The sequence below is a fragment of the Thalassophryne amazonica genome, chromosome 2 (genome assembly GCF_902500255.1).
Source record: "Thalassophryne amazonica chromosome 2, fThaAma1.1, whole genome shotgun sequence".
Classification (NCBI taxonomy): Eukaryota; Metazoa; Chordata; class Actinopteri; order Batrachoidiformes; family Batrachoididae; genus Thalassophryne; species Thalassophryne amazonica.
This window is the reverse complement of record NC_047104.1, coordinates 38,564,468-38,591,171: the sequence shown is the minus strand read 5'-3', so window position 1 is coordinate 38,591,171 and position 26,704 is coordinate 38,564,468. Positions and strand designations below refer to the sequence as shown.

At 39.4% G+C, this 26,704-nt stretch overlaps 1 protein-coding gene across 1 annotated transcript; it reads right to left on the bottom strand.

The window, feature by feature from the left end:
- Positions 1 to 879: 879 nt before the first annotated feature.
- glo1 (glyoxalase 1) lies at positions 880 to 26,622 on the bottom strand. The gene is made up of 6 exons (XM_034185138.1): positions 26,478 to 26,622; positions 20,831 to 20,913; positions 19,575 to 19,715; positions 7,425 to 7,492; positions 5,764 to 5,853; positions 880 to 1,290 (listed from the first exon to the last, which is right to left on the bottom strand). Exons 1-6 carry the CDS (start codon positions 26,568 to 26,570, stop codon positions 1,196 to 1,198), a joined length of 570 nt encoding a protein of 189 aa, XP_034041029.1. The 5' UTR covers positions 26,571 to 26,622; the 3' UTR covers positions 880 to 1,195.
- Positions 26,623 to 26,704: the final 82 nt, after the last annotated feature.

Below are 26,704 nucleotides of genomic sequence, written 5' to 3'. Positions count from 1 at the left end.
ACTTTTCAAGCTAAGGCCAGTATTCATTTTTACAGCTGAATGGACAGACAGAGACAATGCAGATTAAGTGTCTTGTCCAATGGCACAGACAGATAGCACGAGCAGGATTCAAACCCAGGTCTACATATGGGCAGGCCAGCTCCTTATCCACGAGTTAGCTGCTGTACAACTTCTGGACAGATTCACTTATCTCACAGAAGTGACATTCACATCTTGTGGACCTTTGAGATCAGGGCCACCTGGGGCAGAGGTGTTTGATGATGCCAATAATTTTGCAGGAGAATGAAGGCTGAAAGCTTTCTGTTCCCGGTGCTTCCTGTGTGACAAGAGGTCTTTGGCAGTTGATCACTTGGGAGGATTCTTGGGTACCATTGAAATGACTTTGTATCAAACAAGTGGATCTTAGAGAGACTACGATGAGGAGTATTGCTTCCATAGCGAGAGAGGGTCAACTTCGACATGTTTGACATAGTGCGTTTATTATTACCCTGTACATAGGTGTCTCAGAGCCGAGGACCCCAGAGGCTGGAGAAGACCAAGGGGACACCCATGCTTCACCTGGCTGTAGCAGATAGATGGTTGCTTTTGAGAGGTGGGGATGGACTGGTTGTCTGCCTGGGTGTTTGCCATCCAGGACCCAAAGCATTTCCATAATTTGACAGCTGTATTACCAGCGCATGCTCCTCGAGTTGTTACAAGAATATGGTGTGTTTAATAACATATCTTCTAAAAGAGAATGCTAATTGTAATTAGCCATAGTGTATGTGGTCACGCTAACGGTATTAGCAAGTTTCGGCATGAGCAATATGTATTTCAACACAACGGACACAAACAGGCTGAAATGCAAGTACATTCTTAAAAGAAAACATTACAAATCGCTGTTTGACAGCTGGCTTTTTTGCATTTATTGCACAGTAATTCCACGCGTTTCGAGTTTCACTGTCTGAACTAAACAAAGCTGACAATAAGAAGTCAATGCTATTAATAAGAAATTATTTTATCCCATCTATTTGCATTACAATTTTGCAACATTAGTCCATCCCACAGCCAGGCACAGGCGATCCCTGAACATCCTCCCTCAGAGTTCATTAAATACAGGCTCTCCCTTGAGCGCTGACAAACTCGCCGCTAAGCCCCAGTGTTCTGAGTGAAGCCGCAGCAAACCTGGATGCACCGCAGCATGTCGACTGTTACGTTAGTTAGAGGTAATCGAGACCATGTTGTTGGGACTCAGGATCTCAATCCAGTAACCGTCGGGGTCCTGGATGAAGGCCAAACCTTTCATTTTGCCTGAGTGAGAACAAGGAAAAAAGATGAATTAAAATAATGAACATGTATTTAACCATCTGAAGCACAAGCAGTGTCTGGGCTAATTTTTCACTCCACCTGCCAGTCCTGCACCTCTATGGAAACAGAACAATTACTCAATTATACCAGCAAGGTCAATGCAATGTTGCAGCATCTAGTTACAATATCAGAAATCATTAAATAAAATTCTATAAAAATTTAAAAGAGAGAAACAATATACCCTATTCATGTGTCTGGGCACTTCACACGAAGTTCTGTTTGAAGTGGGGGTGGCCATTTGCACAAGCTCAGCCAAATATGTTTGCTGGACCGCCTATTTCAATAACATGTCTGATTGCCTCATAAATAAAGAACAAATCTGTCGAGTTTTTCCCCCTATCCTTTCATCATTTATTAAATGTGTTCCTTGTCAGCTAATGTTTGGTGCAGCAAACAAAAATTTAATAAATAAAAAGAGTGATGTGCACAGTCTGTTTCAATACTAACCACACAGACAATTTATTTCACTGAAATATTTTGCACAGTGTTGTATCAAAACAGAAAACCGTCTCTCATGTAAGATTAAAATAAAATATATATATATCCTCCCAAGTTCGGTCCTCCAGATCTACCTTCCTGACACTATACAATTATAGACTTTTGATGAGGTGTACCCGGACCTGGTTCACGGTTACACCGAAATCAAAAGTCTATAACTGCTTTATTATTAGGGGAGGTGATGGTCTAGTGCTTAAGGTGTTGGGCTTGAGTCCAGAAGATCATGGGTTCAAATCCCCGCCTGACTGGGGGAAGAAAAAAAAAAAAAAAAAATCACTCAGGGCCCTTGGGCAAGGCCTTTAATCCCCTATTGCTCCCGGTGTGTAGTGAGCACCTTGTATGGCAGCACCCTGACATCGGGGTGAATGTGAGGCATAATTGTAAAGTGCTTTGAGCGTCTGATGCAGATGGAAAAGCGCTATATAAATGCAGTCCATTTACCATTTATTTTATATGGTAAACAAGAAAATTGGGAGTTTGTCAAACATACTAAAACTGAAAAAATCAATCTCAACTTTGAACTCTTTTATTTCAACTCTATTATTACTGTCATACTGCACCAACTGACATCCCATCGATCGACTGGAGATGCCTGTTAAGTCCGTGAGGAAGAGTCATCAGGCTTGTTTTCTTATAAAGTTCGCCATTCGCCTGTCAATCTTCCGCGTAAAATAACCGAGTACTCCGTCAAGCATCCGTCTGTCATAAGTTTCAAAGTTGGGTGCGTGTCCCTTTTCAGTGACGTACTTGCGAAACAGGTTGGCTGCTGACTGTGTATTTCTGCGGGTGTTCTTCGCATCTTTTTTGTATAAAATTTGTTTTAAGTCAGCGTCGCTAACAGACGCAAACCTGTCTTCTGCCATCTTGTCAACAAACTGACAGCCAAAGTAGGCATTGTATCACGTTATCTGATTGGTTGTTATCGATAGAAGGCATCGCTCAATTAGCTAGTGCTACACTGCATGCAAGGTGTACTCGGCTCCACCAGCGGTCAACTCGGCATGTGGTACAGCTCAGAAAGTGGCGAATGGGCCAATCAGAAGTTGGAAAAATCCCATAACATATAATAATCTTAGTTGTCTCCCTGTTTCAATAAAACTGAATGCAATGAAAGGCTCGTTAGCAGGCTTTTAATGAGCCTTTCAATGGATTCAGGTGTGTTGGAACAGGGAGACAACTAAGTCTCAGGAAGGCAGATCGAGGACTGAACTTGGGCACCCCGTCCTACCCGTTTAAATCCAGGTGACTATGCAGTTAAATAATCTGTTTGTTGCTGTCCAGGATTCCTGCTCCTTGAAGATAAAAAAAAAAAATCCATAATTTTCCCCCCATCAGCCTCTCACTGAAAACAGTGAACCATCCAGTCTGTTGCTACTGCATGCCATTTCTGTGTCACACTCTCAAAACAGCACAAACAACCAGGCAGCAGAAAAGATCTGAAGTCCTCTCAAAGTTCTGAACATGCACAACGCTTAAGGACAAACTATACAGACATCAGCTGACAAGAAACTCATTTTGGTGGATGGAAGAATGACTTTTGTTGGAAAAAAACAAACACGAAGAGTAGCTCCTTCACTGTGCGACTGTGGCAAAGCTAGCCACATAACACTTCCTGTTTCTTGCACAAGAGTCTTTCGCAATAAGAGCACTAGACAAACAGATGACATCATAAGTTCGACATAGAAGAGGAGAAAAACATTGTGAAAACTATTTTTTTTTTAAATATTTTTACAATATGCTCGGGGCCATGGAATTAATTCAATTCCAGGTGGGCATTTAACCAACTTTCTTAAAAAAAAAAAAAGGGGTGGGGGGAGCTGATGCTAGGCCCTGGACCCTCACGTGCGAATACGGTATACAGTTTATATTCGCTCTCTCTCTCTCTCTCTCTCAACACTGGATATAAGTAAACTGTTTATTTTTGGCAAGAGTTGAATGAGGAAACCTCACTATTATGAGGTTTGATTCAGTGATTTTTCATGACAAGCGTTCAGTCCACGATAAATTTTAAAGGCAGCCGAATGTGAAATCTCATTCCTGCCACTGACAAATTGTGCAATTCTGGCAATTTTTAAGAGAAACCATGCCTTACAAACATTCGGGCTGGTTGTGGATTTTAAAGTATTAATACAGCAGTGTTCAGAATAATAGTAGTGCTATGTGACTAAAATTTCTTATTGTTACATGGGAAACAAGGTACCAGTAGATTCAGTAGATTCTCACAAATCCAACAAAACCAAGCATTCATGATATACACACTCTTAAGGCTATGAAATTGAGCTATTAGTAAAAAAAAAGTAGAAAAGGGGGTGTTCACAATAATAGTGTGGCATTCAGTCAGCGAGTTCGTCAATTTTGTGGAACAAACAGGTGTGAATCAGGTGTCCCCTATTTAAGGATGAAGCCAGCACCTGTTGAACATGCTTTTCTCTTTGAAAGCCTGAGGAAAATGGGACGTTCAAGACACTGTTCAGAAGAACAGCGTAGTTTGATTAAAAAGTTGATTGGAGAGGGGAAAACGTATACACAGGCGCAAAAAATTATAGGCTGTTCATCTACAATGATCTCCAATGCTTTAAAATGGACCAAAAAAAAAAAAAAAAAAAAACCAAACGCGTGGAAGAAAACAACCATCAAAATGGATAGAAGAATAACCAGAATGGAAAAGGCTCACCCACTGATCAGCTCCAGGATGATCAAAGACAGTCTGGAGTTACCTGTAAGTGCTGGGACAGTTAGAAGATGCCTGTGTGAAGCTAATTTATTTGCAAGAATCCCCTGCAAAGTCCCTCTGTTAAATAAAAGACGTGCAGAAGAGGTTACAATTTGCCAAAGAACACATCAACTGGCCTAAAGAGAAATGGAGGAATATTTTGTGGACTGATGAGAGTAAACTTGTTCTTTTTGGGTCCAAGGGCCGCAGACAGTTTGTGAGACGACCCCCAAACTCTGAATTCAAGCCACAGTTCACAGTGAAGACAGTGAAGCATGGTGGTGCAAGCATCATGATATGGGCATGTTTCTCCTACTATGGTGTTGGGCCTATATATCGCATACCAGGTATCATGGATCAGTTTGGATATGTCAAAATACATGAAGAAATCATGAAAAACTGTGGTTACACAACTAAATACTACTTTAGTGATTCACAGGATTGCTAAAAAAGCAGTTTGAACATAATAGTTCTGAGTTTGTAGCATCAACAGCAGATGCTACTATTATTGTGAACACCCCCTTTTCTACTTTTTTTTTTTTTTACTAATAGCCCAATTTCATAGCCTTAAGAGTGACCATATCATGAATGCTTGGTGTTGTAAGAAATATACTCAAAACCTGGATTAATCTTTTTAGTCACATAGCACTAATATTCTGAACACTACTGTATATCAAACGTGATTTACACCTTAAAGCACAGATGTAGAGAATGTCAGTGAAGCTGCACTGACACAGGACAAGAGAATCTACAGCAAGTGAAGGAAAAGTAATTTTCAATTAACCACAATATGTAACAAGTGGAACATACTTTAACTGCAAACTGGACCTTGAAAAGGAAGAAATGTAGTAAAGTGTAAAAGCATCATCTCTTCATTACCCCATTAACCATCACAAGAGCCACGAGGATAAAAGTGCAACACTGACAACCGTCTGTGGAGTCGTCCACTGCACAGGATATTAATAGAAGAGTTGAGCCAAGAAAACACTGACATTTTTCTCTAGTCACTAGATACAGAATAACAATATTAACAAAAGCACTGTCAAACATGACCAGCATGGTGGAAGTCGTCTGTCAACTGACTGTTTTCCTGTCCTCTAGTGGATAAATATTCCACAGGAAGCATTCCACAGGAAAAAAAAATTAAGAAATTAAAATGCTCATGCACAGGTGATTCATGACTGTGAAATATATTAACATCTTACCATCATCTGGCTTCTTAACAAACGTAACTCCTTGTTTCTCAAACATTTCACACGCTGCATAGACATCCGGAACCGCAATTCCAATGTGTCCTATCAGGCACACAAACAAATACTCATGTTAAATCTGCAGGACACTTAAATGTCCCCAGTTTGCCACTGCAGAGAAATACGTAAATATGCATAATTAAATTTAAAGATATATATATATATATATATATACGAGGGCTGTCAATAAAGTAACGGTCCTTTTTATTTTTTTCAAAAACTATATGGATTTCATTCATATGTTTTTACGTCAGACATGCTTGAACCCTCGTGCGCATGCGTGAGTTTTTCCACGCCTGTCGGTGACGTCATTCGCCTGTGAGCACTCCTTGTGGGAGGAGTCGTCCAGCCCCTCGTCGGAATTCCTTTGTCTGAGAAGTTGCTGAGAGACTGGCGCGTTGTTTGATCAAATTTTTTTCTAAACCTGTGAGACACATCGAAGTGGACACGGTTCGAAAAATTAAGCTGGTTTTCAGTGAAAATTTTAACGGCTGATGAGAGATTTTGAGGTGATTCTGTCGCTTTAAGGACTTTTCACGGTGCGAGACGTCGCGCAGCGCTCTCAGGCAGCGTCATCAGCCTGTTCAAGTTGAAAACCTCCACATTTCAGGCTCTATTGATCCAGGACGTCGTGAGAGAACAGAGAAGTTTCAGAAGAAGTCGGTTTCAGCATTTTATCCGGATATTCCACTGTTAAAGGAGATTTTTTTAATGAAAGACGTGCGGACGGGTCTGCGCGTCGGGACGCAGCCGCCGCGACGCTCCGCCACAGGAAAAACACCTCTGTTGAAAGCCTTAAGGACAAGTTGGAACATGTCCTGCCTGTTAAACAATTTCTCATATACTCACTCCACTGAAAGCCATCAAAAGCCGCCTGGATTTTACAAATGGTTATCAACACAGAGGTGTTTTTCCTGTGCCGTCGCACCGCGTCGGGACGCAGCCGACGCGGTGCGACGGCACAGGATCCGTCCGCACGTCTTTCATTAAAAAAAATCTCCTTTAACAGTGGAATATCCGGATAAAATGCTGAAACCGACTTCTTCTGAAACTTCTCTGTTCTCTCACGACGTCCTGGATCAATAGAGCCTGAAATGTGGAGGTTTTCAGCTTGAACAGGCTGATGACGCCGCCTGAGAGCGCTGCGCGACGTCTCGCACCGTGAAAAGTCCTTAAAGCGACAGAATCACCTCAAAATCTCTCATCAGCCGTTAAAATTTTCACTGAAAACCAGCTTAATTTTTCGAATCGTGTCCACTTCGATGTGTCTCACAGGTTTAGAAAAAATTTTGATCAAACAACGCGCCAGTCTCTCAGCAACTTGTCAGACAAAGGAATTCCGACGAGGGGCTGGATGACTCCTCCCACAAGGAGTGCTCACAGGCGAATGACGTCACCGACAGGCGTGGAAAAACTCACGCATGCGCACGAGGGTTCAAGCATGTCTGACGTAAAAACATATGAATGAAATCCATATAGTTTTTGAAAAAAATAAAAAGGACCGTTACTTTATTGACAGCCCTCGTATATAGCAACATCATGATTTGGGACAGTAAAGTCTTGAACGTTAACCTCTGACCTTGTATGACATCTCATAAAAACAAAAAGAATCTTACCAAACCCACGTGGGTCTGAGTTTCCATTGTGGTAAGACTGGTTCTTGTCAGACTCGGATCCCCAATTACTGCAAGATAAATGGAAGGCAAGCATTAATAAGGAGGACGTGTTAAAAAGCAGAAGAGACATAAAAACTGTCTTTTCCATCATCATTTGTTCAAGAGACCAGACTTCATCCTACACTGAAAGCCATATTTTATGGCCCATTTGCTCCCATAATCATCATAACTTGTTGTGTTCAGACAATTTCAAAGAGATCGGACCAAAAGTCGGGAAAACGGAAAATAATTTTGGTAAATCGATCTTGAGGGCCCTATCTTGATGATCTTTAGCACAGTAAGGCTGAGTCTCAATTCTACCCGTGGCCCTTCCCCTTACCCCTTCCCCTCCATTTTGCGCGGGCACGAGAGACAGGGGTGTCTCAATTCTCTTTTAGCAGCGAGGCGGAGGGGTAGGCGAAGGGCTACAAACCCCTCTGTTTGGAGTGATTCTGGATGTACACTCCGTTTGGAGGGGTAGGAGGAGCTTACTGCTCTCTCCGAAAAAACAAACATGGTGCCGAAAGAGCCGCACAAATGAAGCGGCTTTCATTACAAATTACGCTGTTTAGAAAGTTATAACTTGCCAAAAAACTTTACAGGCAGTTGTCTATGACAGCAACGTGTAGGCTCCTGGATGCATGTTTAGGGATGGGTATTGATAAGGTTTTATCGATAGATTCCATTATCAATTCTGCTTATCGATACCTCGTGAATTTTGTACTAAAAGTAGGCTTTACAGGTTTTCTATGTATTTCCTTGAGTCTTAAAGTAAATAAATATGAGATCAGTCACTGTATCCTTGATCTCTGGACATAAATAAAAATAAACAAAACTGTGTTTCGCTTTGAAGTTATTAATTCAGACTGAATTCTATCGTTCTATCTTGACTTGTCAGAGAGCCGCGCAATGTTTGGAGCTGTGTGAAGAGAACTGAGGATGATTCTCGTTTCTTTCTCGCAACAAGACAGGAGTCCCAGTTAGTAACTTTAATCCGCACAAAAGTGAATCACAACTCATATTCAGGGATGAAAGTGGTGAAAAACAAAAAAAAAAGCTGTAACCCAAAATTACCCCCCAACACCACCTGCACGAAAATGTTTGAATTCTAGAAGCTCTGAAATGCAATCTGGGACTATTCCAGACAATAAACTGGAGTGAGTGTAGCATCCATTTAGTGAGAAAAAAAAAAAAAATACAACTTTCCTTATTCAAATTCATTCCAGTAGTATTCTGCTCTTACTAGGATACAGCAGTTTTCTAGTTTGGCAGATAGTTCTGGAGGAAATCACTGAAGAAATTAAACTGAAAATATGGTTTGACCGAAACAAACTGTCATTAAACTTAAATAAGACAGGGATGAAATGGAGGTGTGAGAGTCACTCGGTGTTCACAGGAAACACCTACTTATTTCTGTATGTATTTATGTTAGTTGCTATTATATATTTTCTGTTGTGTTTCTATTCAGGTTCTTTTTGTCTCTTTCTCTAAAATTGTATATAATAATCATTAGATTATTAATATATAAGCAAAAATAAATTTAAGGAATATTACAATTTGAAAACAAATGCACCCGAACGTGATGACGGCTGCAATTGCTAAATGCTAACTTTTAACATTGAAAATGCCATAGATATGCTAACGCGTTAGCATCGCTCCCGTTTTTAAGTTATAAAATACATCTATCAACTGTTTCAGAAGACCATAACAGGTCGGTTTAACATAGAAAAGGTAACTAATACTCAGACGTATGCTCTTTAGGGTTTTAGCGGGGGAAAATTAAGCGAAAGAAAGAATGAAACGAAGCAATCGACCGAAGCATTGCTTCAATCTGCGAACCATGCTTCAATTGCTTCAAGGTTCAAAGCAAAGCCGCGCTACAGAAAAGTTGATTAAGGACCCGCTGCAGGGTCTGTAATCAATGTAGAGAAATGATCATTTTCCTGACAAACACCCGCCAAGACAACGGCCGCTCTGAAGGACCGATAACAGAACCGTTAAGCACAAAGCTTATTGATGTCGGTGAATCGAATAATTTCTTAACGATACCCGAAAGGAACCGGTTCTCGATACCCATCCCTATGCATGTTGCGTATATTGTCGTTCTGAGGAATATCGTAACGTCGCTCGTGCGCTGAGGCGTTATAATGCGCATACACATGAACGCTACGATAAGACACTTATATCTCACAATGGAGAAAATCATGATAAAGGATAAGCACGTTAATTTGTATGTTCATAAATCTTTGTATAATATTAACCCCTGCTGTTGGATTTCAAGGTCTGTAACACGTGTGTGTATTTAGTAAACAAAACAGGGAGCCCTGAACACACTCGACTCCTAATAAGCTTTCAGGCAGAAAATGAGGCCGAAGTTTCATCAATGGAAATAAGTTGGAAAATATATACAGACGCACATGTATATGTGTAACACATAACCTGACGTCCTAATAGACTGCTATTATTTGTCAAGGAAATTTCTAAAGGAAATAGAGCTGGATGCAAAAAAATGGGAGAATTTGAAAAAGAAATATTAACCGAACTAGATGCAGCCCAAAACATACATACAGGTGCTGGTCATATAATTAGAATATCATGAAAAAGTTGATTTCAGTAATTCCATTCAAAAAGTGAAACTTGTATAATGTATACATTCATTGCACACAGACGGATATATTTCGTGTTTATTTATTTTAAATAAACTGTTTTCCTGTTTTATCATTAGTATTTTATATGATTGTGTCATTTTTATTATTTTACTTCTTTTACTTATGTTTTAAATTTTTTTATTGTGTTTTAAACTTATTTCATTTTATTCTGCTTTTAAATGATGTTTGTGAAGCGCCTTGAGGCGATTAGTCGTGATTTGGCGCTATATAAATTAATAAATTATTATTATAAATTTTAATTACTAATCAATCAATTAATGATTAATAAAAGAATAATTATTATTGATTAATTACTAGTATCATTAACATTAATAAGTTACTAATCAATTAATTAATACTATTAATTATTATTATTATTATAAATTACAAATTAATTGAATTCATTAACATGACATGATTACAATGCATCACAGAAATCTGTGATTTCTTCTATTTCTTTGCATTTACGCAGAAAGGCGAGAAAATAAAAAGAGCAAACAGGCTACTGCAAGAAGTTGCATTTCTGTTGCCATGTTAACAAACAGTGAAGACGGCAGTTTGACACCGGCACTTTTTTTTCTCCTAAGGCGGAGGGGTGTCTCAATTCATAGGGCTAGAGGCATACCCCTTCACCTTACCCCTTGTTTTAAAGGAGTAGGCATAGGGGTAAGGGTAGGGCCAAGGAGAAGGGGTACAAAAGAGAATTGAGATTGGGGGCAAGTGTCGGGGTGTAATGGTACACCTCCCTTGTCGTTTGGTAAGAATCACGAACGATATGGTTCAACTGACTGCACATGAGTAAACATTCTTCACCTTACAGATCCACCTTGGATCTGCTGACAACAAGGGAGCAGCTGAAGGAACTTACAGACTTGGAACAAATGGATGAAATTCTTTTTTTTTTCCTTAAATTCTACATACAATACCCCATAATGACAATGTGAAAGAGGTTCTTTTTTTTGTTTGTTATTTTTGCAAATTTATTAAAAAAAAAAAATCACATGTACAACCCCTGGCAAAAATTATGGAATCACCAGCCTCGGAGGATGTTCATTCAGTTGTTTAATTTTGTAGAAAAAAAAAGCAGATCACAGACATGACACAAAACTAAAGTCATTTCAAATGGCAACTTTCTGGCTTTAAGAAACACTATAAGAAATCAGGCAAAAAAATTGTGGCAGTCAGTAACGGTTACTTTTTTAGACCAAGCAGAGGGAAAAAAAAATATGGAATCACTCAATTCTGAGGAATAAATTATGGAATCATGAAAAACTAAAGAACGCTCCAACACTAGTATTTTGTGGCACCACCTCTGGCTTTTATAACAGCTTGCAGTCTGAGGCATGGACTTAATGAGTGACAAACAGTACTCTTCATCAATCTGGCTCCAACTTTCTCTGATTGCTGTTACCAGATCAGCTTTGCAGGTTGGAGCCTTGTCATGGACCATTTTCTTCAACTTCCAAAGATTTTCAATTGGATTAATCATCCAATATAATCATCATCCCCAAACATCCTTTCAATTGATGGGATAAGAAAAGTGTCCAAAATATCAACGTAAACTTGTGTATTTATTGATGATGTAATGACAGCCATCTCCCCAGTGCCTTTACCTGACATGCAGCCCCATATCATCAATGACTGTGGAAATTTACATGTTCTCTTCAGGCAGTCATCTTTATAAATCTCATTGGAACGGCACCAAACAAAAGTTCCAGCATCATCACCTTGCCCAATGCAGATTCGAGATTCATCACTGAATATGACTTTCATCCAGTCATCCACAGTCCACAATTGCGTTTCCTTAGCCCATTGTAACCTTTTTTTTTCTGTTTAGGTGTTAATGATGGCTTTCGTTTAGCTTTTCTGTATGTAAATCCCATTTCCTTTAGGCGGTTTCTTACAGTTCGGTCACAGACGTTGACTCCAGTTTCCTCCCATTCATTCCTCATTTGTTTTGTTGTGCATTTTCGATTTTTGAGACATATTGCTTTAAGTTTTCTGTCTTGACGCTTTGATGTCTTCCTTGATCTACCAGTATGTTTGCCTTTAACAACCTTCCCATGTTGTTTGTATTTGGTCCAGAGTTTAGACACAGCTGACTGTGACCAACCAACATCTTTTGCAACACTGCATGATGATTTACCCTCTTTTAAGAGTTTGATAATCCTCTCCTTTGTTTCAATTGACATCTTTCGTGTTGGAGCCATGATTCATGTCAATTCACTTGGTGCAACAGCTCTCCAAGGTGATGCAGACTAACGAGCAGATCTGATCTGATGCAGGTGTTAGCTTTGGGGATGAAAATTTACAGGGTGATTCCATAATTTATTCCTCAGAATTGAGTGAGTCCATATTTTTTTCCCTCTGCTTGGTCTAAAAAAGTAACCGTTACTGACTGCCACAATTATTTTTCCTGATTTCTTATAGTGTTTCTTAAACCCAGAAAGTTGCCATTTGAAATGACTTTAGTTTTGTGTCATGTCTGATCTGCTTTTTTTCTACAAAATTAAACAACTGAATGAACATCCTCCGAGGCCGGTGATTCCATAATTATTGCCAGGGGTTGTACATAAGTATTCACAGCTTTTGCCATGAAGCTCAAAATTGAGTTCAGGTGCATCCTATTTCTACTGATCATCCTTGAGATGTTTCTCCAGCTTAACTGGGTTCAGGCCAGCCGGAATCCACTCCTTACTAAAAGGCACATGGCAGCCCGCCTGGAGTTTGCCAAAAGGCATCTGAAGGACTCTCAGACCATGACAAACAAAATTCTCTGGTCTGATGAGACAAGATTGAACTCTTTGGTGTGAATAGTAGACATGTTTGGAGGAAACCAGATACCATCCCTACAGTGAAGCATGGTGGTGGCAGCATCATGCTGTGGGGATGTTTATCAGGAGCAGGATTGAGAGAAAGATGAATCCAGCAATGTACAGACACATCCTGGATGAAAACCTGCTCCAACGCGCTCTTGACCTCAGATTGCAGTGACTGTTCTCCTTTCAGCAAGGTAATGACCTGAAACACACAGCCAAGATATCAAAGGAGTGGCTTCAGGACAACTCTGAATGTCCTTGAGTGGCTCAGCCAGAGCCCAGACCTGAATCCGATTGAACATCTCTAGAAAGATCTGAAAGCGTCTGTGCACCAACGCTCCCCATCCAACCTGATGGAGCTTGAGAGGTGCTGTAAAGAGGAATGGGCAAAACTGCAAAAAGATAGGTGCACCAAGCTTGTGATATCATATTCAAGAAGACTTGAGCCTGTAATTGCTGCCAAAGACGCATCAAAAAGTACTGAGCAAAGGATGTGAATACTTATGTACATGGGATTTCTTAAAAAAAAAAATCATATCATTATGGGGTGTTATGAGCAGAATTTTGAGGAGGGATTTTTTTTTTTTACTCCATTTTTGAATAAGGCTGTAACAAATTGTGGAAAAAGTGATGCACTGTGAATATTTACTGGATGCACAGTATGTCACATGATGTTAAATTAGAAGTCAGAAGTTTAATCCTTCATTCCAGTCATTTTGGCTCCAGATGAGATTTATCTAATTTTGATTTCCTGCTGTTAAGCAGGTGGTGCCTAAAGCTATTTAAATTCTGTCACTTCTTTTCACTACAGCTGATGCAGATATTAACAGATCTGCCGGAAGGTTTTTGACACTTATCCCGATTACAACCTGACCAGCAGGAAGGACTTTAATCAAAAACACAGTGAAATCTCTCATCACATGAAGATCTGAAGAAAACTGACCAAATGTAACAAAGGCAGCACATCAGCAGGAAAAACTCAAAAGCTCCTTTTTGTTTCACATCTAAGAGGTTTTACTTTGTCATCTAATGGTTAATAATCACATTATTCCCTTTGATCGCTGTGGGTGTCGAGAGTCAGACTCAGTCAGTCTCAGGCGCAGTGACGGCAGGGCTGACCAATTTTTAAGAGGAGACCGTTCAGTCACTGACACCGGCCCCTTCAGTCTGCTGTGGCCACCTATGTACCACCCAGTGTCTGCAGCAACAGGTGTACAGGTGCTGCAGGACATAGCCGCAGGCTCCATCCATGGTGCTTCAAGGGGCATCCTGCATACCTCAAACGCCACCTCCTGCAACTGGCATCGAAACCAATCAAACCCCACAAGTCTCTGAAGCCATGCGCAGCATGAAACATCCCACACTGTGGTGGGAAGTGCAGAGATACACACCATCCAAGAGAAAACCGCCAGAAGCAGAGAAGCAGCAAGAAGATTTTCACGTATTGCCCGGCAACTAGAAAATCAGTTGCTTCTGGGTTTGAAGGGGTCGTGTACATTAGCTTTGAACACGTTAAAACTGTGGTACATGAGTAACTGGAAAAGAGAAAAACAACTAGAAAGTCAACATCTGCGAGCAAGGAAATATGAGAAAACATTCTGGGTGCTTGAAAATTTTTGAAGGATGAAATTTTGTCACTAACTTTAGCCAAATTGGATCCTTTGTAGTTTACCTATCAAGCAGGTTAGCATGTGGAGGATGCTGAGCTCTTCATTCTAGATAGAGCACATAAGCATCTCAAACAGCCCAAATCCCATGCAAGACTGATAGCTCTGCTTTTAATAAGATGCAGCTCCATATTTGAATTGATAGGCTAGCTTCCTATTTTATATCTGACCCAATTTTATTGATGATTTTAAGTTTTTTTTAACAAACACACTGCAGCAGGTTTTTGTGAATGGACACACGTCTTCTGTTAAATCTTTAAATAAAGGTTGTCCTCAGGGCTGTGTCCTTTCTCCCCTGCTTTTTATCCTTTATGCAGACAGCTGTAGATCTTGTCAAGTTCTCAGATGACACAGTCATATTGTCTCTCCTCCTTATTGTCTCTCCTCCATTAATTTGTCAGATTGTGTAATGATAGCTTCCTCAATTTTAATATAAGAACTAAGGAAATTATTATAGATTTCAGAAAATCCATTGTTGGCCCAAAATCCAGCAGACACATAATGGTTGGATTTTTTTTTCCCTTACCTCTTATCATATTTATTACGTAATTATGGACAGGCTGCCTGTATAAATGTATGGCCCTTGGGAAGAAATAGCTGACCTAGATTAGATTTTATATTATATTATATATATATATATATATATATATATATATATGATGAGTTTCTAGTCTCAACAGTCCTCTTTTCAAATATTTGCACAGAAAAGGAGAGTTGTGTTTAACTTTATTTGAAAAATACAAACATCACAAAATAATTTTAATTTCAGAAGCTGTTTATAAAGGGAGAGGGGGGGGGGCTTAAGCCATTCCCAAGTGGTCTACTCTGCTTCACTTCTGAGATCAGACAGGATCAAGTGCACAAAGAAGCATCAGTTTTACTGCATGCAGAGTGTAAATTTGTAAGGTGTTCTGTAAGTCCGTGCAGCTCCTCGTGTTTCTCAAATATGGTTAATAGGTGCTTCAACTTGGCAAAATGTTGGCCGGTCAAGTTGCAATAAAGTACAGTTGTTCAGCATTGTTTATCACTTTTGCAGATTGCTTTTAGATACATAAATCTTGTATGTATTCTGGTAGTTGAGCTGTTAATTAGCATTATAACCTGAATCAACAATGTAATCTAATAATCCTGCACAACAACCAGTAGCTTTTAAGATTTGGTTACTGGGAGTCCAAGTAGCTGCCAAATACACCTGGATAAACTGCCTGCATAAGATATCTGCAGTTTGGCAAAAAGCTAACTTCTAACATATAACAACTGTCTGCTTCCTTCATTAACCCTCTGGAGTCGAATGACGTACCCGCACGTCAAAAGCCACATGACCTAATTAAGCAGACGTAACATAAAAATCGGCTCCACTGAGTACCTGTTTGAATGTGTGTTGAAAGTGGAGACTTCAACCTCCAAACCACTTTTTAAAGTTTGTTAATAGGCCAAGTATAACAAATTATGATTAATAATTTACTCAAATTTTGGGGGATGATATTCTCATATTTGCTGTGCATTTTGCAGACAGCTGCAGCAAAACGACTCATTTCCTCCTTTCAGCTGCAGCAGCGAGAAGGCTGTAATGAAACAGGGTTAGGGTCAACTGCAGGAGGAGAAAGGGGTGTTACTATTGATGGACAAAAACAGAAGCTAACCAATCACATTCACCAACTTCACATGGGTTTGATGACATCGCACTGTATTTTAGTGTATGGTGGAGTGTTTAAGCGTGTGTGATTCGTGTGCGGTGTACGAGGTCTATTAGAAACGTATCCGACCTTATTATTTTTTTCAAAAACTATATGGACTTGAATCACGTGCGATTTCATCAGACAAGCTTGAACCCTCGTGGGCATGCGAGAGTTTTTTCACGTCTGTCGGTTGCGTCATTCGCCTGTGGGCAGGCTTTGAGTGAGGAGTGGTCCACCCCTCCCGTCTATTTTTTCATTGTTTAGGAATGGCTCAGAGACTGCCGCTTTGCTTGAACAAAATTTTTTTCAGAAACTGTAATGCACATCCGAGTGGATACCATTCGAGAAATTCAGCTGGTTTTCGGTGAAAATTTTAATTGCTGATGAGAGATTATGGAGTGTTACTGTCGCTTTAAGGGCAACCCACGGAGCTGGAGGGCGCGCCGCGCTCTGAGCCGCCATAGTCAGCCTGTTTCGAGCTGAAAACTTCCAAATTTAAGCCTCTGTTGACCCAGGACATCGTGAGAGAACAGAGAAGTTTCAGAAGAGGTCGGGATCAGCAGTTTATCCGGACATTCCACTGTTAAAGGAGATTTTGTAATGAAAGACGTGCGGACGGATTCGCGCGTCGGCAGGCAGCCGCTCATGGCCCGGCGCCTCTGAGCCATTCCTAAACAATGAAAAAATAGACGGGAGGGGTGGACCACTCCTCACTCAAAGCCTGCCCACAGGCAAATGACGCAACCGACAGGCATGAAAAAACTCACGCATGCCCACGAGGGTTCAAGCTTGTCTGATGTAATCGCACGTGATTCAAATCCATATAGTTTTTGAAAAAAATAAAAAAGGTCGGTTTCTTTTCTACAACCCCTGGCAAAAATTATGGAAATCACCGGCCTCGGAGGATGTTCATTCAGTTGTTTAATTTTGTAGAAAAAAAAGCAGATCACAGACATGACACAAAACTAAAGTCATTTCAAATGGCAACTTTCTGGCTTTAAGAAACACTATAAGAAATCAAGAAAAAAGATTGTGGCAGTCAGTAATGGTTACTTTTTTAGACCAAGCAGAGGAAAAAAAAAAAAATATGGAATCACTCAATTCTGAGGAAAAAATTATGGAATCACCCTGTAAATTTTCATCCCAAAAACTAACACCTGCATCATATCAGATCTGCTCGTTAGTCTGCATCTAGTCGAGTGAACACACCTTGAAGAGCTGTTGCACCAAATGGACTGACATGAATCATGGCTCCAACACGAGATATGTCAATTGAAACAAAGGAGAGGATTATCAAACTCTTAAAAGAGAGTAAATCATCATGCAATGTTGCAAAAGATGTTGGTTGTTCACAGTCAGCTGTGTCTAAACTCTGGACCAAATACAAACAACGTGAGAAGGTTGTTAAAGGCAAACATACTGGTAGACCAAGGAAGACATCAAAGCGTAAAGACAGAAAACTTAAAGCAATATGTCTCAAAAATCGAAAAATGCACAACAAAACAAATGAGGAACGAATGGGAGGAAACGAGTCAACGTCTGTGACCGAACTGTAAGAAACCACCTAATGAAAATGGGATTTACATACAGAAAAGCTAAACGAAAGCCATCATTAACACCTAAACAGAAAAAAAACAAGGTTACAATGGGCTAAGGAAAAGCAATCGTGGACTGTGGATGACTGGATGAAAGTCATATTCAGTGATGAATCTCGAATCTGCATTGGGCAAGGTGATGATGCTGGAACTTTTGTTTGGTGCCGTTCCAATGAGATTTATAAAGATGACTGACTGAAGAGAACATGTAAATTTCCACAGTCATTGATGATATGGGGCTGCATGTCAGGTAAAGGCACTGGGGAGATGGCTGTCATTACATCATCAATAAATGCACAAGTTTACGTTGATATTTTGGACAATTGAAAGGATGTTTGGGGATGATGAAATCATTTTTCAAGATGATAATGCATCTTGCCATAGAGCAAAAACTGCGAAAACATTCCTTGCAAAAATACACGTAGGGTCAATGTCAACGAGCAGATCTGATTTGATGCAGGTGTTAGTTTTGAGGATGAAAATTTACAGGGTGATTCCATAATTTTTTCCTCAGAATTGAGTGATTCCATATTTTTTTCCTCTGCTTGGTCTAAAAAAGTAACCGTTACTGACTGCCATAATATTTTTTTTCTTGATTTCTTATAGTGTTTCTTAAAGCCAGAAAGTTGCCATTTGAAATGACTTTAGTTTTTTGTCATGTCTGTGATCTGCTTTTTTTCTACAAAATTAAACAACTGAATGAACATCCTCCGAGGCCGGTGATTCCATAATTTTTGCCAGGGGTTGTAATAGACCACGTAATTTATTTATTCAGTGCATCAAAATAATCAGTCATCTAGAACAGCGCATAAAGCCTCTGTCTTTTGTTGTTTTTTTTAACTGCATGAAGACTATCGAAGCGAGGAGCACGTCATCAGTCTGAACTACAGCGTGATCAATCTGCTGATGAAGTGGACTTTATTGTTCTGGTCTGGATGAACGAGAGCAGGTGGATTCACCAATCTGTGTGCACAGATCACCTCAATGAATCGAACCATGCGCCTCTCCTTCCTTCTGCTCCAGGACTCATGTTTCTGCTCCAGGGTTGAGTCCTGGAGCAGCAGGGTGGAGACACACACACAACTCCAGTCTGTACCAATACCAATAAAAATGCTACAAAAACAAGTAATTAGGGAAAACTAAACATCAATAATGATGTGGAATATCGGTACAAATTCTTGGAGCTTCTGACATGCATTGAACAGGAATTATTTTTCCTGAGTGGCACAAATATAATTTGTGTGGCATCTTATTGCATGTAAATAGACACAAAAACACCTGAAGCATTTCCTACATTTTAATGTGAATTATTGTATAGAACTTTGTTTATGCTACATTTGAAGTTTACAGTTTATATTTACATTCTAAGTTATGAAAATGGCTCGATTAAAATATTTCTGGTTTTCACAGTAAAAAAAAAAAAAAAACTTTTTTCTGATTCAAATTTTATGTTTTGGGGTGAATATTGGATCACCGTTTTAATGCAGTATGTCAGAATGAAAGAAAAACTGTAAAATCACACAGGTGAGGTTGTGCTGAAAACAAATGACACCAAACAAGGCCCGGTAAACAGTTTAAGGTAAATTATGAAGGTAAAACCAAAAGTAGTCAAAAACGCCCAAAAATAGCCAAGACTCCAGAAGGTTAATTTTCAAACTCAGGTGTTAAAATCTAAAATCTCCAGGAACGAGACCCTTACTTACTGGGTCAGTTCGATGGTAGCTCGTCTGGAAAATGTCCAGGCTGTCCTCTCTTTCACATCTTCAGGAATATCTTTGCTTTCCTCATATCCCAAGAAGAAGAGAGAGAAACGCATGGAAGGAAAGTCAATCTTTTGCAGGAGCCTGGAAAATTTAGCACATTGAAGAGAGAACATCTTGTTATTCAGTCACGCTCATGTGTAAAATAAAAAAATCTTGCATCAGAAACTGGAGTGGTGACATTACAACTTATGAAGTATTTAGTACCACAAGTAAGTAACAAAACCTCATATTTATGAAAAAACAAATACAGGATATACACTGTGAATTCAGCAGTCATTGCTTTGTGAACATAGACAATAACATACAATAACAAACTCAGAGTCTAGGCAGTTTGTACCAAACATGAAGGGTACAATAGGCCTGTTTCAAAAACAGGAACTTGCAGCCTGTTCTCCATGTAATGTGTTGTGTCAGGAAGGGCACCCGGTGTAAAACCTGTGCCAAATCCACAGAAAGTAAAACAAGGGAGAAGCCGAAGGGACTTAGTACGACTTCAACTGATCACGCCGTCAGTCTTCCATCCGTTTGGTGCAATTATAGTATTGTAACATTAAAAATGAAATAAATTGCAATTTTTAGCCTTGCTTTCCAATAATCTTGTGACTGGTCGAAAATAATAAATTCATGCAAACCTTTTACAGAGCTTATGTCAATATACAGAGAGCTTTACGTTTTGTTCCTTAAAATCATCAGACCAAGGGATGGGACTCAAGAACCGGTTCCATCTTTTCTAAATCTATCAAAACCGTATACCTCAGATGTCATCAATTCTGCCAGCTCTGTGTTGCGAAAACTCATGAGTCATGACATCAGATGTGACATGATGATGCCAAATTGTGTATCTAGCAACAAGGAAAACAGCTGAATTGACATTGAAACCCTGTATAGACCTACTTTTTTTCCCACCCTAAAAACTGAACAGGTAGAGTGATAAAGAATCAAACTGATCCTCAGAATTGATGGCATGATATTGGTCAACTCTTACCAAATCCCATCCATTGTCAGACCACCCAAGATCAAAGAAACAAACATCAGTCTAAGGACTAAAATAAATGATCAATGCAAAACAATGTAAATTCTTCAGTCAGACATTTCATCATCCAAAACATACAACTAATTGGACTGTAGTTTATCTGCAAAAACTGAGTCAGGCACAATCAACCCAAGCATTCAAGTTTCATGAAGTCAATACTCACGTCAGGCCGAGGATCCTGGTGTAGAAGTCTAAAGATTTAACTGGATCCTTAACACGCAACATAGTCTGCTGCATCATGAAGTCCTGAAGTGTCACAAATGCACAAGCAGCAGAAGACGGACAATATTTCAGTGAAAAGTCTTAAAATAAAACTGAATTTGTTCAGAAGTACATCAAGCTAAAGCTATCGGTGCTATTGCCCATTAACCAGCTGAATATTAGTTTTTGCTACACAAGAAGATCAAGTGATGAAGTAAAAGAACAGTATAGTTTTGGAACATGAATAACAAGATACAGATGTCATTCTTTGCCACAATGCACAACTATTTTTGCATTTTGGTGATGTTGGTACAAGTCTGAAATCCAACAATAAAAAATCTGGTTCCCAGTGGTGGGCACAGCCAACCAAAAAGTTAGCTTCGATAACCATTTATGATGATAAACTGCAAAAACATTTATCTTTATTACAGATAACTGATAACTATTAGTTGAGCTGATACTATCAGCTTCTGATAAACCAGTTTCACTTTAAGCGCCGCAGGGACTGCTGGGTAAATTCAAGGATCACAAACACAAGAACACACGAAAAATGAATGAATAAAAATAAAACTCCAAACACTCATCTTTCAAAAGCAGTAAAACACAGTATTAGAAATCACAGTTTATCTCGGTATTAGATACACCGTCATTTACGAGCTAAAAGTTGCCGCTTTTTCCCGCCCACACGCTTTGAACCCTGCAGCTTAAACAACCGAAATACGTCCATTAATGCATTGATTGGCAGAATAAAATACACATAGTAAATATAAATTCTTACCTGTTAGGTTCAGTGAGATTCATCTAAAAAAAAAAAAAACAATCGTCCTGAGATTATCCAAAACAGTCTAAACGGTGAAGAAACGTCTCAGCCTGTACACAGCTGCGCCGTGAGAGCTCATCTCTCCCACCGAGTCTTGGTGATACCATCAGCCACAAAGAAATAAAATAAAATAAAGTTAAAATTAGTCCGTTTTGTTTTTGTGTCGAGCGGACAATAACAATTATTCTTCTTTCAAATCCAGTGGCGGACGGCACCATCTTAAGGTGTATTTACTGCCACCTACCGGGCTGGTGAGTGATCACTGAGATTTTACAAAACCTTAACTCCTGGAAGCCATAGTAATTTGTTTAGATGCGATGAAGTAAACCAGTGTCCTTTAGATATTTAAATAAATCTTTCTGCACAATGTGTGATGGGTTTTGCAGCAGATTTCCAAGGGACAATAACACTGCAACATCCAAAGTGAACCTGAACTACACTACCCACAATGCTCCCTGCATCGACCGGCCAATCACATTTTGCGCTTAATGATGACTTCATCAGCAAGCGACAGCCAGTCTGCTATAAATAAACACACAACAGACAAAAATGTTTGATTTTAGGTTTTACAAACATTTTTGACCATTAAACTTTGTTCACTTTACCAGCAAAAAAAAAAAAAAAAAAAATGCTATCGGACTGAAAGTTATCGGAACTAAATTTATCGGAAGATAATTGGTCTGATGAGGGTTGTAAAACTTATCTGAAAAACTAATCCGCTAGCAAAAAGATTAGCTTTGATAATTATATGCTATCTGATTAGCTGAACTGTGCCCACCATTGCTGGTTCCCGACAGTCACTTGTGAAAAAGATTTGAGCTAAAATGTACCCCCCTGCAGCCGAGCGCACAGTCATCAAAATGGCAGTAACACACCTCAGTCAAAACATAAATACATTACCTTCACCAAAGAGGTCAGTCTTCTCTGTATACTGAACCGTTTATTGTCAAGGTTGCTCAAAAATATTCAATTTTCATGAATCTTAGAGGTGGGGGGGACAGCACAAGAACCTATTAAGAGAGTTCCCTGAATATTTTCTTTGGTGAAAGGATTATGGGCAGAAGGAAAAACATTAAAATTCTAATTCATTAAATCAAATGTGTTTCTTATAGAGCCTCTTGAACATAGGTGTCAACCAGATTACAGAAAGGGCCAAGAGGGTCCAGGTTTTCTTCATAACCACCAACTCCACCGGGTGATTTCATTGATCATCCCATCTGCTCAAAGTGATGTTAACCACTGGGTCCTACCCCAGAATAATATGAAATCTCAAATGCACCAGAATGCATTTTCACATCTATTTATAGACACACACACACGTATTTTTTGTTGGGTCAGGTCAATTTTTCAACCCCAGAGAAGAGTCTTGTGTGAAAAGACTTGTTTCCCCATATTGGTAAGATGACAAAACTATAATGCACAGTCTGCCACATGGATTAGAATACAGTTGGACTGTTACTGTTCTCGCTCTACATTTATCTAAACATTTGACTTCAGCAATTTGTGCTTTTGTAACAACTGATAGTGTCATAAAATAAACTAAAATCAAATTTGCTACACATAAAGCTGCCTCTATGTTGGTAAAAACCAAAGAATTCCGTATGTGGATTTTTCTCAATATGATGAGCGCCATTTCCTGAGGAAACCGAAGCGGACAAACTTGTTACACGAGCTGTAATTGGTCGGAAATTGAAGCAACTCAGTTTTGACGAAGCGGGTGGACACAGGCATGCTTTGAGTCATCCATTCCATCAGCTTCCTGTGTTATGTGCTGTTCACTGTGGAATTTGGAATTTATTTTGTCTGTTGTAATTGAAGGTAAGAATACTACAATTATTATAATGAATAAAATGCTGTTTCATAATGAAAGTATAATGGAAACATTAAAAAAAAAAAACGTGGTCGACATAGGCAGTAAAGCCAAACACATTTTAGTGGGCCGCATCAAGCCAGTCCACCTGGATTTGGACAGACCCATGAGGCTTGCCCATCCTCCTCCACGGCGGTGGCATTGCAGCCGGATTATATTCGCCCGCCCCGTTTATGCTGAATTTTGGGGGCCGCGTGTGGCGGGCATTAAACTGCCGTGTGTGCACAAGTCAGTGAGGTTTTTGAACGTGCGAGACAAAAAAAAAAAAAAAAAGACACACTGTTGCGTTGTCAACATGGGAAATTGTCTCGTATTTTTCCAACCGTCACAATTTCCACCGAACATTTAGCTGGATGGGTGAGAAAAGTCAGTGAAACACATTCAAATGATAACGACTTAACATTTTAGTCAGAGAATGATAATTGATCTGAAGCTTTTATTATTTCATATAAAATTACTTAAATAGATTATTTGGATGTCTTATTATAGTATGATATATTGGGTTGCAGTGGTACCATAAAAATTGGAAAGTATCACTGTATACAACTTTTCTTGCAGGAAAAAAAAAAAAAAAAAATCACTTTCTAGGGTTATATCTTGTTCATATATAACTGAGAACACTGATGTTTTTCTAAGTAAGAATTGTGTGTCAGAAATCTACCAAAATGCACTTCTTTTTTTGCCCCCTAGACAGTATTGCCAACTCCTCAGTAAAACAAGCAGCTATTGGCTGTCCTAAAAGTCACCAGAAGTTGCTAAATGATGCCATCATCTAATTTGCATTTTATTTGCATAGTATGACATCATCACAGATGCTGCAGGAAAAAAACGTGAGAGAGATCATTGAATATATTATCAATGTTTTAATATTGTTTGATAAATTTCATATTCATAAATGCAGAGTATTGAAAAGGAATTTACACGGACTTGTGGCTGAATATGAACAATATATAAGCACTATTAAGCTTATAGACTCTCCCAAATGTCCTAAAACTGTCACACTCTATAAGGATTTTTTTTTTTTTTTTTTTTTTGAAGAGAACTGATGTTAAAGAATACCTTTACTTTTGTTATTGTACAAATTTTCTTCTATCTCTTTGTGGCCTTTGTTTGCTGTTCATTTTACAGTTAATATATTTGTTGGGGAAAAAAAAACAAAAACACGTGACAGACACAAAAATTGAGTAAAAACGCCTTAATAATATTGAACTACAAATAAAATTGACTGTTGGTTTGTTTGCTTATTTTGCCAATCACTTCTCAAAATAACATAACTTCAAGGCCATGGCTTCACAGAGTCTTGAGACTAATTAGTCACAGGGCAGCAAACGAGGTAAAGGCTGAGGGAGTCTGATTCAGGTCACGGAGGCGTCACGCATGAGTGTTTGAAGTGGAGGATTGTAGATATCCCTCCACTCAGTGCTTTGCACACAACCTCTGTGACTTTGCAGCAGCAGTGGGAGGTGGGGAGACCTGCTGCCGCTCGTGAGAACAGAGACTAGATCCAAGTTGCCAAACACCAGAAAAGTCTCCGGTGGCACCAGGAAAAGTGGATTTATCGCTAGTCGCATTTGAGAAAATAAATCGTCAAGAGGGTTTGGAAAGTCGGCGGATTTAGCGAGAAAGTCACCAAGTTGGCAACACTGCCCCTAGAAGACATTACACACCGGGAGCAATAGGGGATTAAAGACCTTGCCCAATGGCCCTTAGTGATTTTCCAGTCAGGCTGGGATTTGAAGCGAGGATCTTCTGGTCTCAAGCCCAGTGCCTTAACCACTAGACCATCACCTCCCCCTTAATGGTGAGTCACGATTGATATCCTTAAATGTCTTTGACGAAGTTTAACTTGCGGTATGCTACGTTTGTTTTACAAGTGAGAACATTTTTACCGATTTAATGTGAAGTGTTACTTTGTGCTCAGCAGAAAAACGCCAATTGCTTTAGGCCCTAATTTTGTATTTAATTGGCTGTACAGCTCAAATCCCAGCCTGACCAGAAAAATCACTAAAGGCCCTTGGACAAGGTCCTTAATCTCCTCGTTGCTCCCGGTGTGTACTGGGCGCCGGGGTGAATGTGAGGCACTGATGTGTACAGCATTTTGAGCGTCTGATGCAGATGGAAAAGCACTATATAAATGCAGCCTATTTACCATTTGTACAGCCATCAACACAGCACCTATTTGCATATTTACCGGATCTGAACCGCTTGAAATACTACAGAAGACAAAAAGTTAGCTTCGTTTTCACTTACTTTAAAATGGCGACAACAGCGCATTGCAGATGATGTGACCAGTGTGAATGTCCATCTTCCTCAAGTCATAGATGTTTTGTTTTGGAGTAATATTGTAGCCTGCAGTCTTTTGATTGCAATTTCAGGGGCACTTCTAAAATATTAATATTAAAATAAAATAATAATAATAAAGGCTTTTTGTGTAAAATTTTGCTTTTGGGGGGGGGGGGGGGGGGCTGCGCCGGAGGGGGTCTTGCCCGGGGAGTAATTCAGTGTAGAACCGCCACTGCTTGAACCGCACTTTCACGCCAACTTTTTTTTTTTTTTTTTTAAAGAACTAAAGAGCAAGTGTCAAACGTATATTTAGTCCACACGTCGACAAACTTTCATCGATGTTCCGTCCGTGTTTTTCTAAAGAGTTTCAGTTTTACAAAGAGCATAAAAGCGGAAAACTCGCCTGTATCAGCTTTAGGAACAGAAGCCTGCTCGACGTCTCTTCATTAAACTAATCTTTCCATTAACTTGCAAATTAATCAAAAACGTTTTTGACTGTAAAACACAGCACAAGTGTTGTCAGTGATCTCGACAGAGAAAAATAACTCGCTGTCACTAGACACTTTGCGCCGCTTGAAATAACTAGCCTTTTGGATTTTAAATGTATCTAATTAAATTAAAAATATAAAACCTCACCTTTGTCAGCGGCTCTCCAGCTTTACAAGCTGCGGCTACTGCTTCGTCCGACAGCCCACCATTCGTTGTCAGAAAAGCTTTGGTGTCGCTCATTTTTTTAACACAAACGCTACGGAACGAACAGCTACAGTAAAGTTCACGAAGACTCATGTAGCACTTCCTCTAAGCGCTTTCACAATAAAAGCAGCGTTGGAACATTATACACAGTACTTTAAGGGTTTATAATC

Excerpts from the sequence above, each read along its gene's own strand:
- glo1 (XM_034185138.1), bottom strand. The coding sequence starts at position 26,570 with ATGAGCGACACCAAAGCTTTTCTGACAACGAATGGTGGGCTGTCGGAC. Across the intron at positions 20,914-26,477 it reads CTGGAGAGCCGCTGACAAAG|GACTTCATGATGCAGCAGAC; the intron begins GTGAGGTTTTAT and ends GTGACACTTCAG. Across the intron at positions 7,493-19,574 it reads GCTACCATCGAACTGACCCA|TAATTGGGGATCCGAGTCTG; the intron begins GTAAGTAAGGGT and ends TTTATCTTGCAG.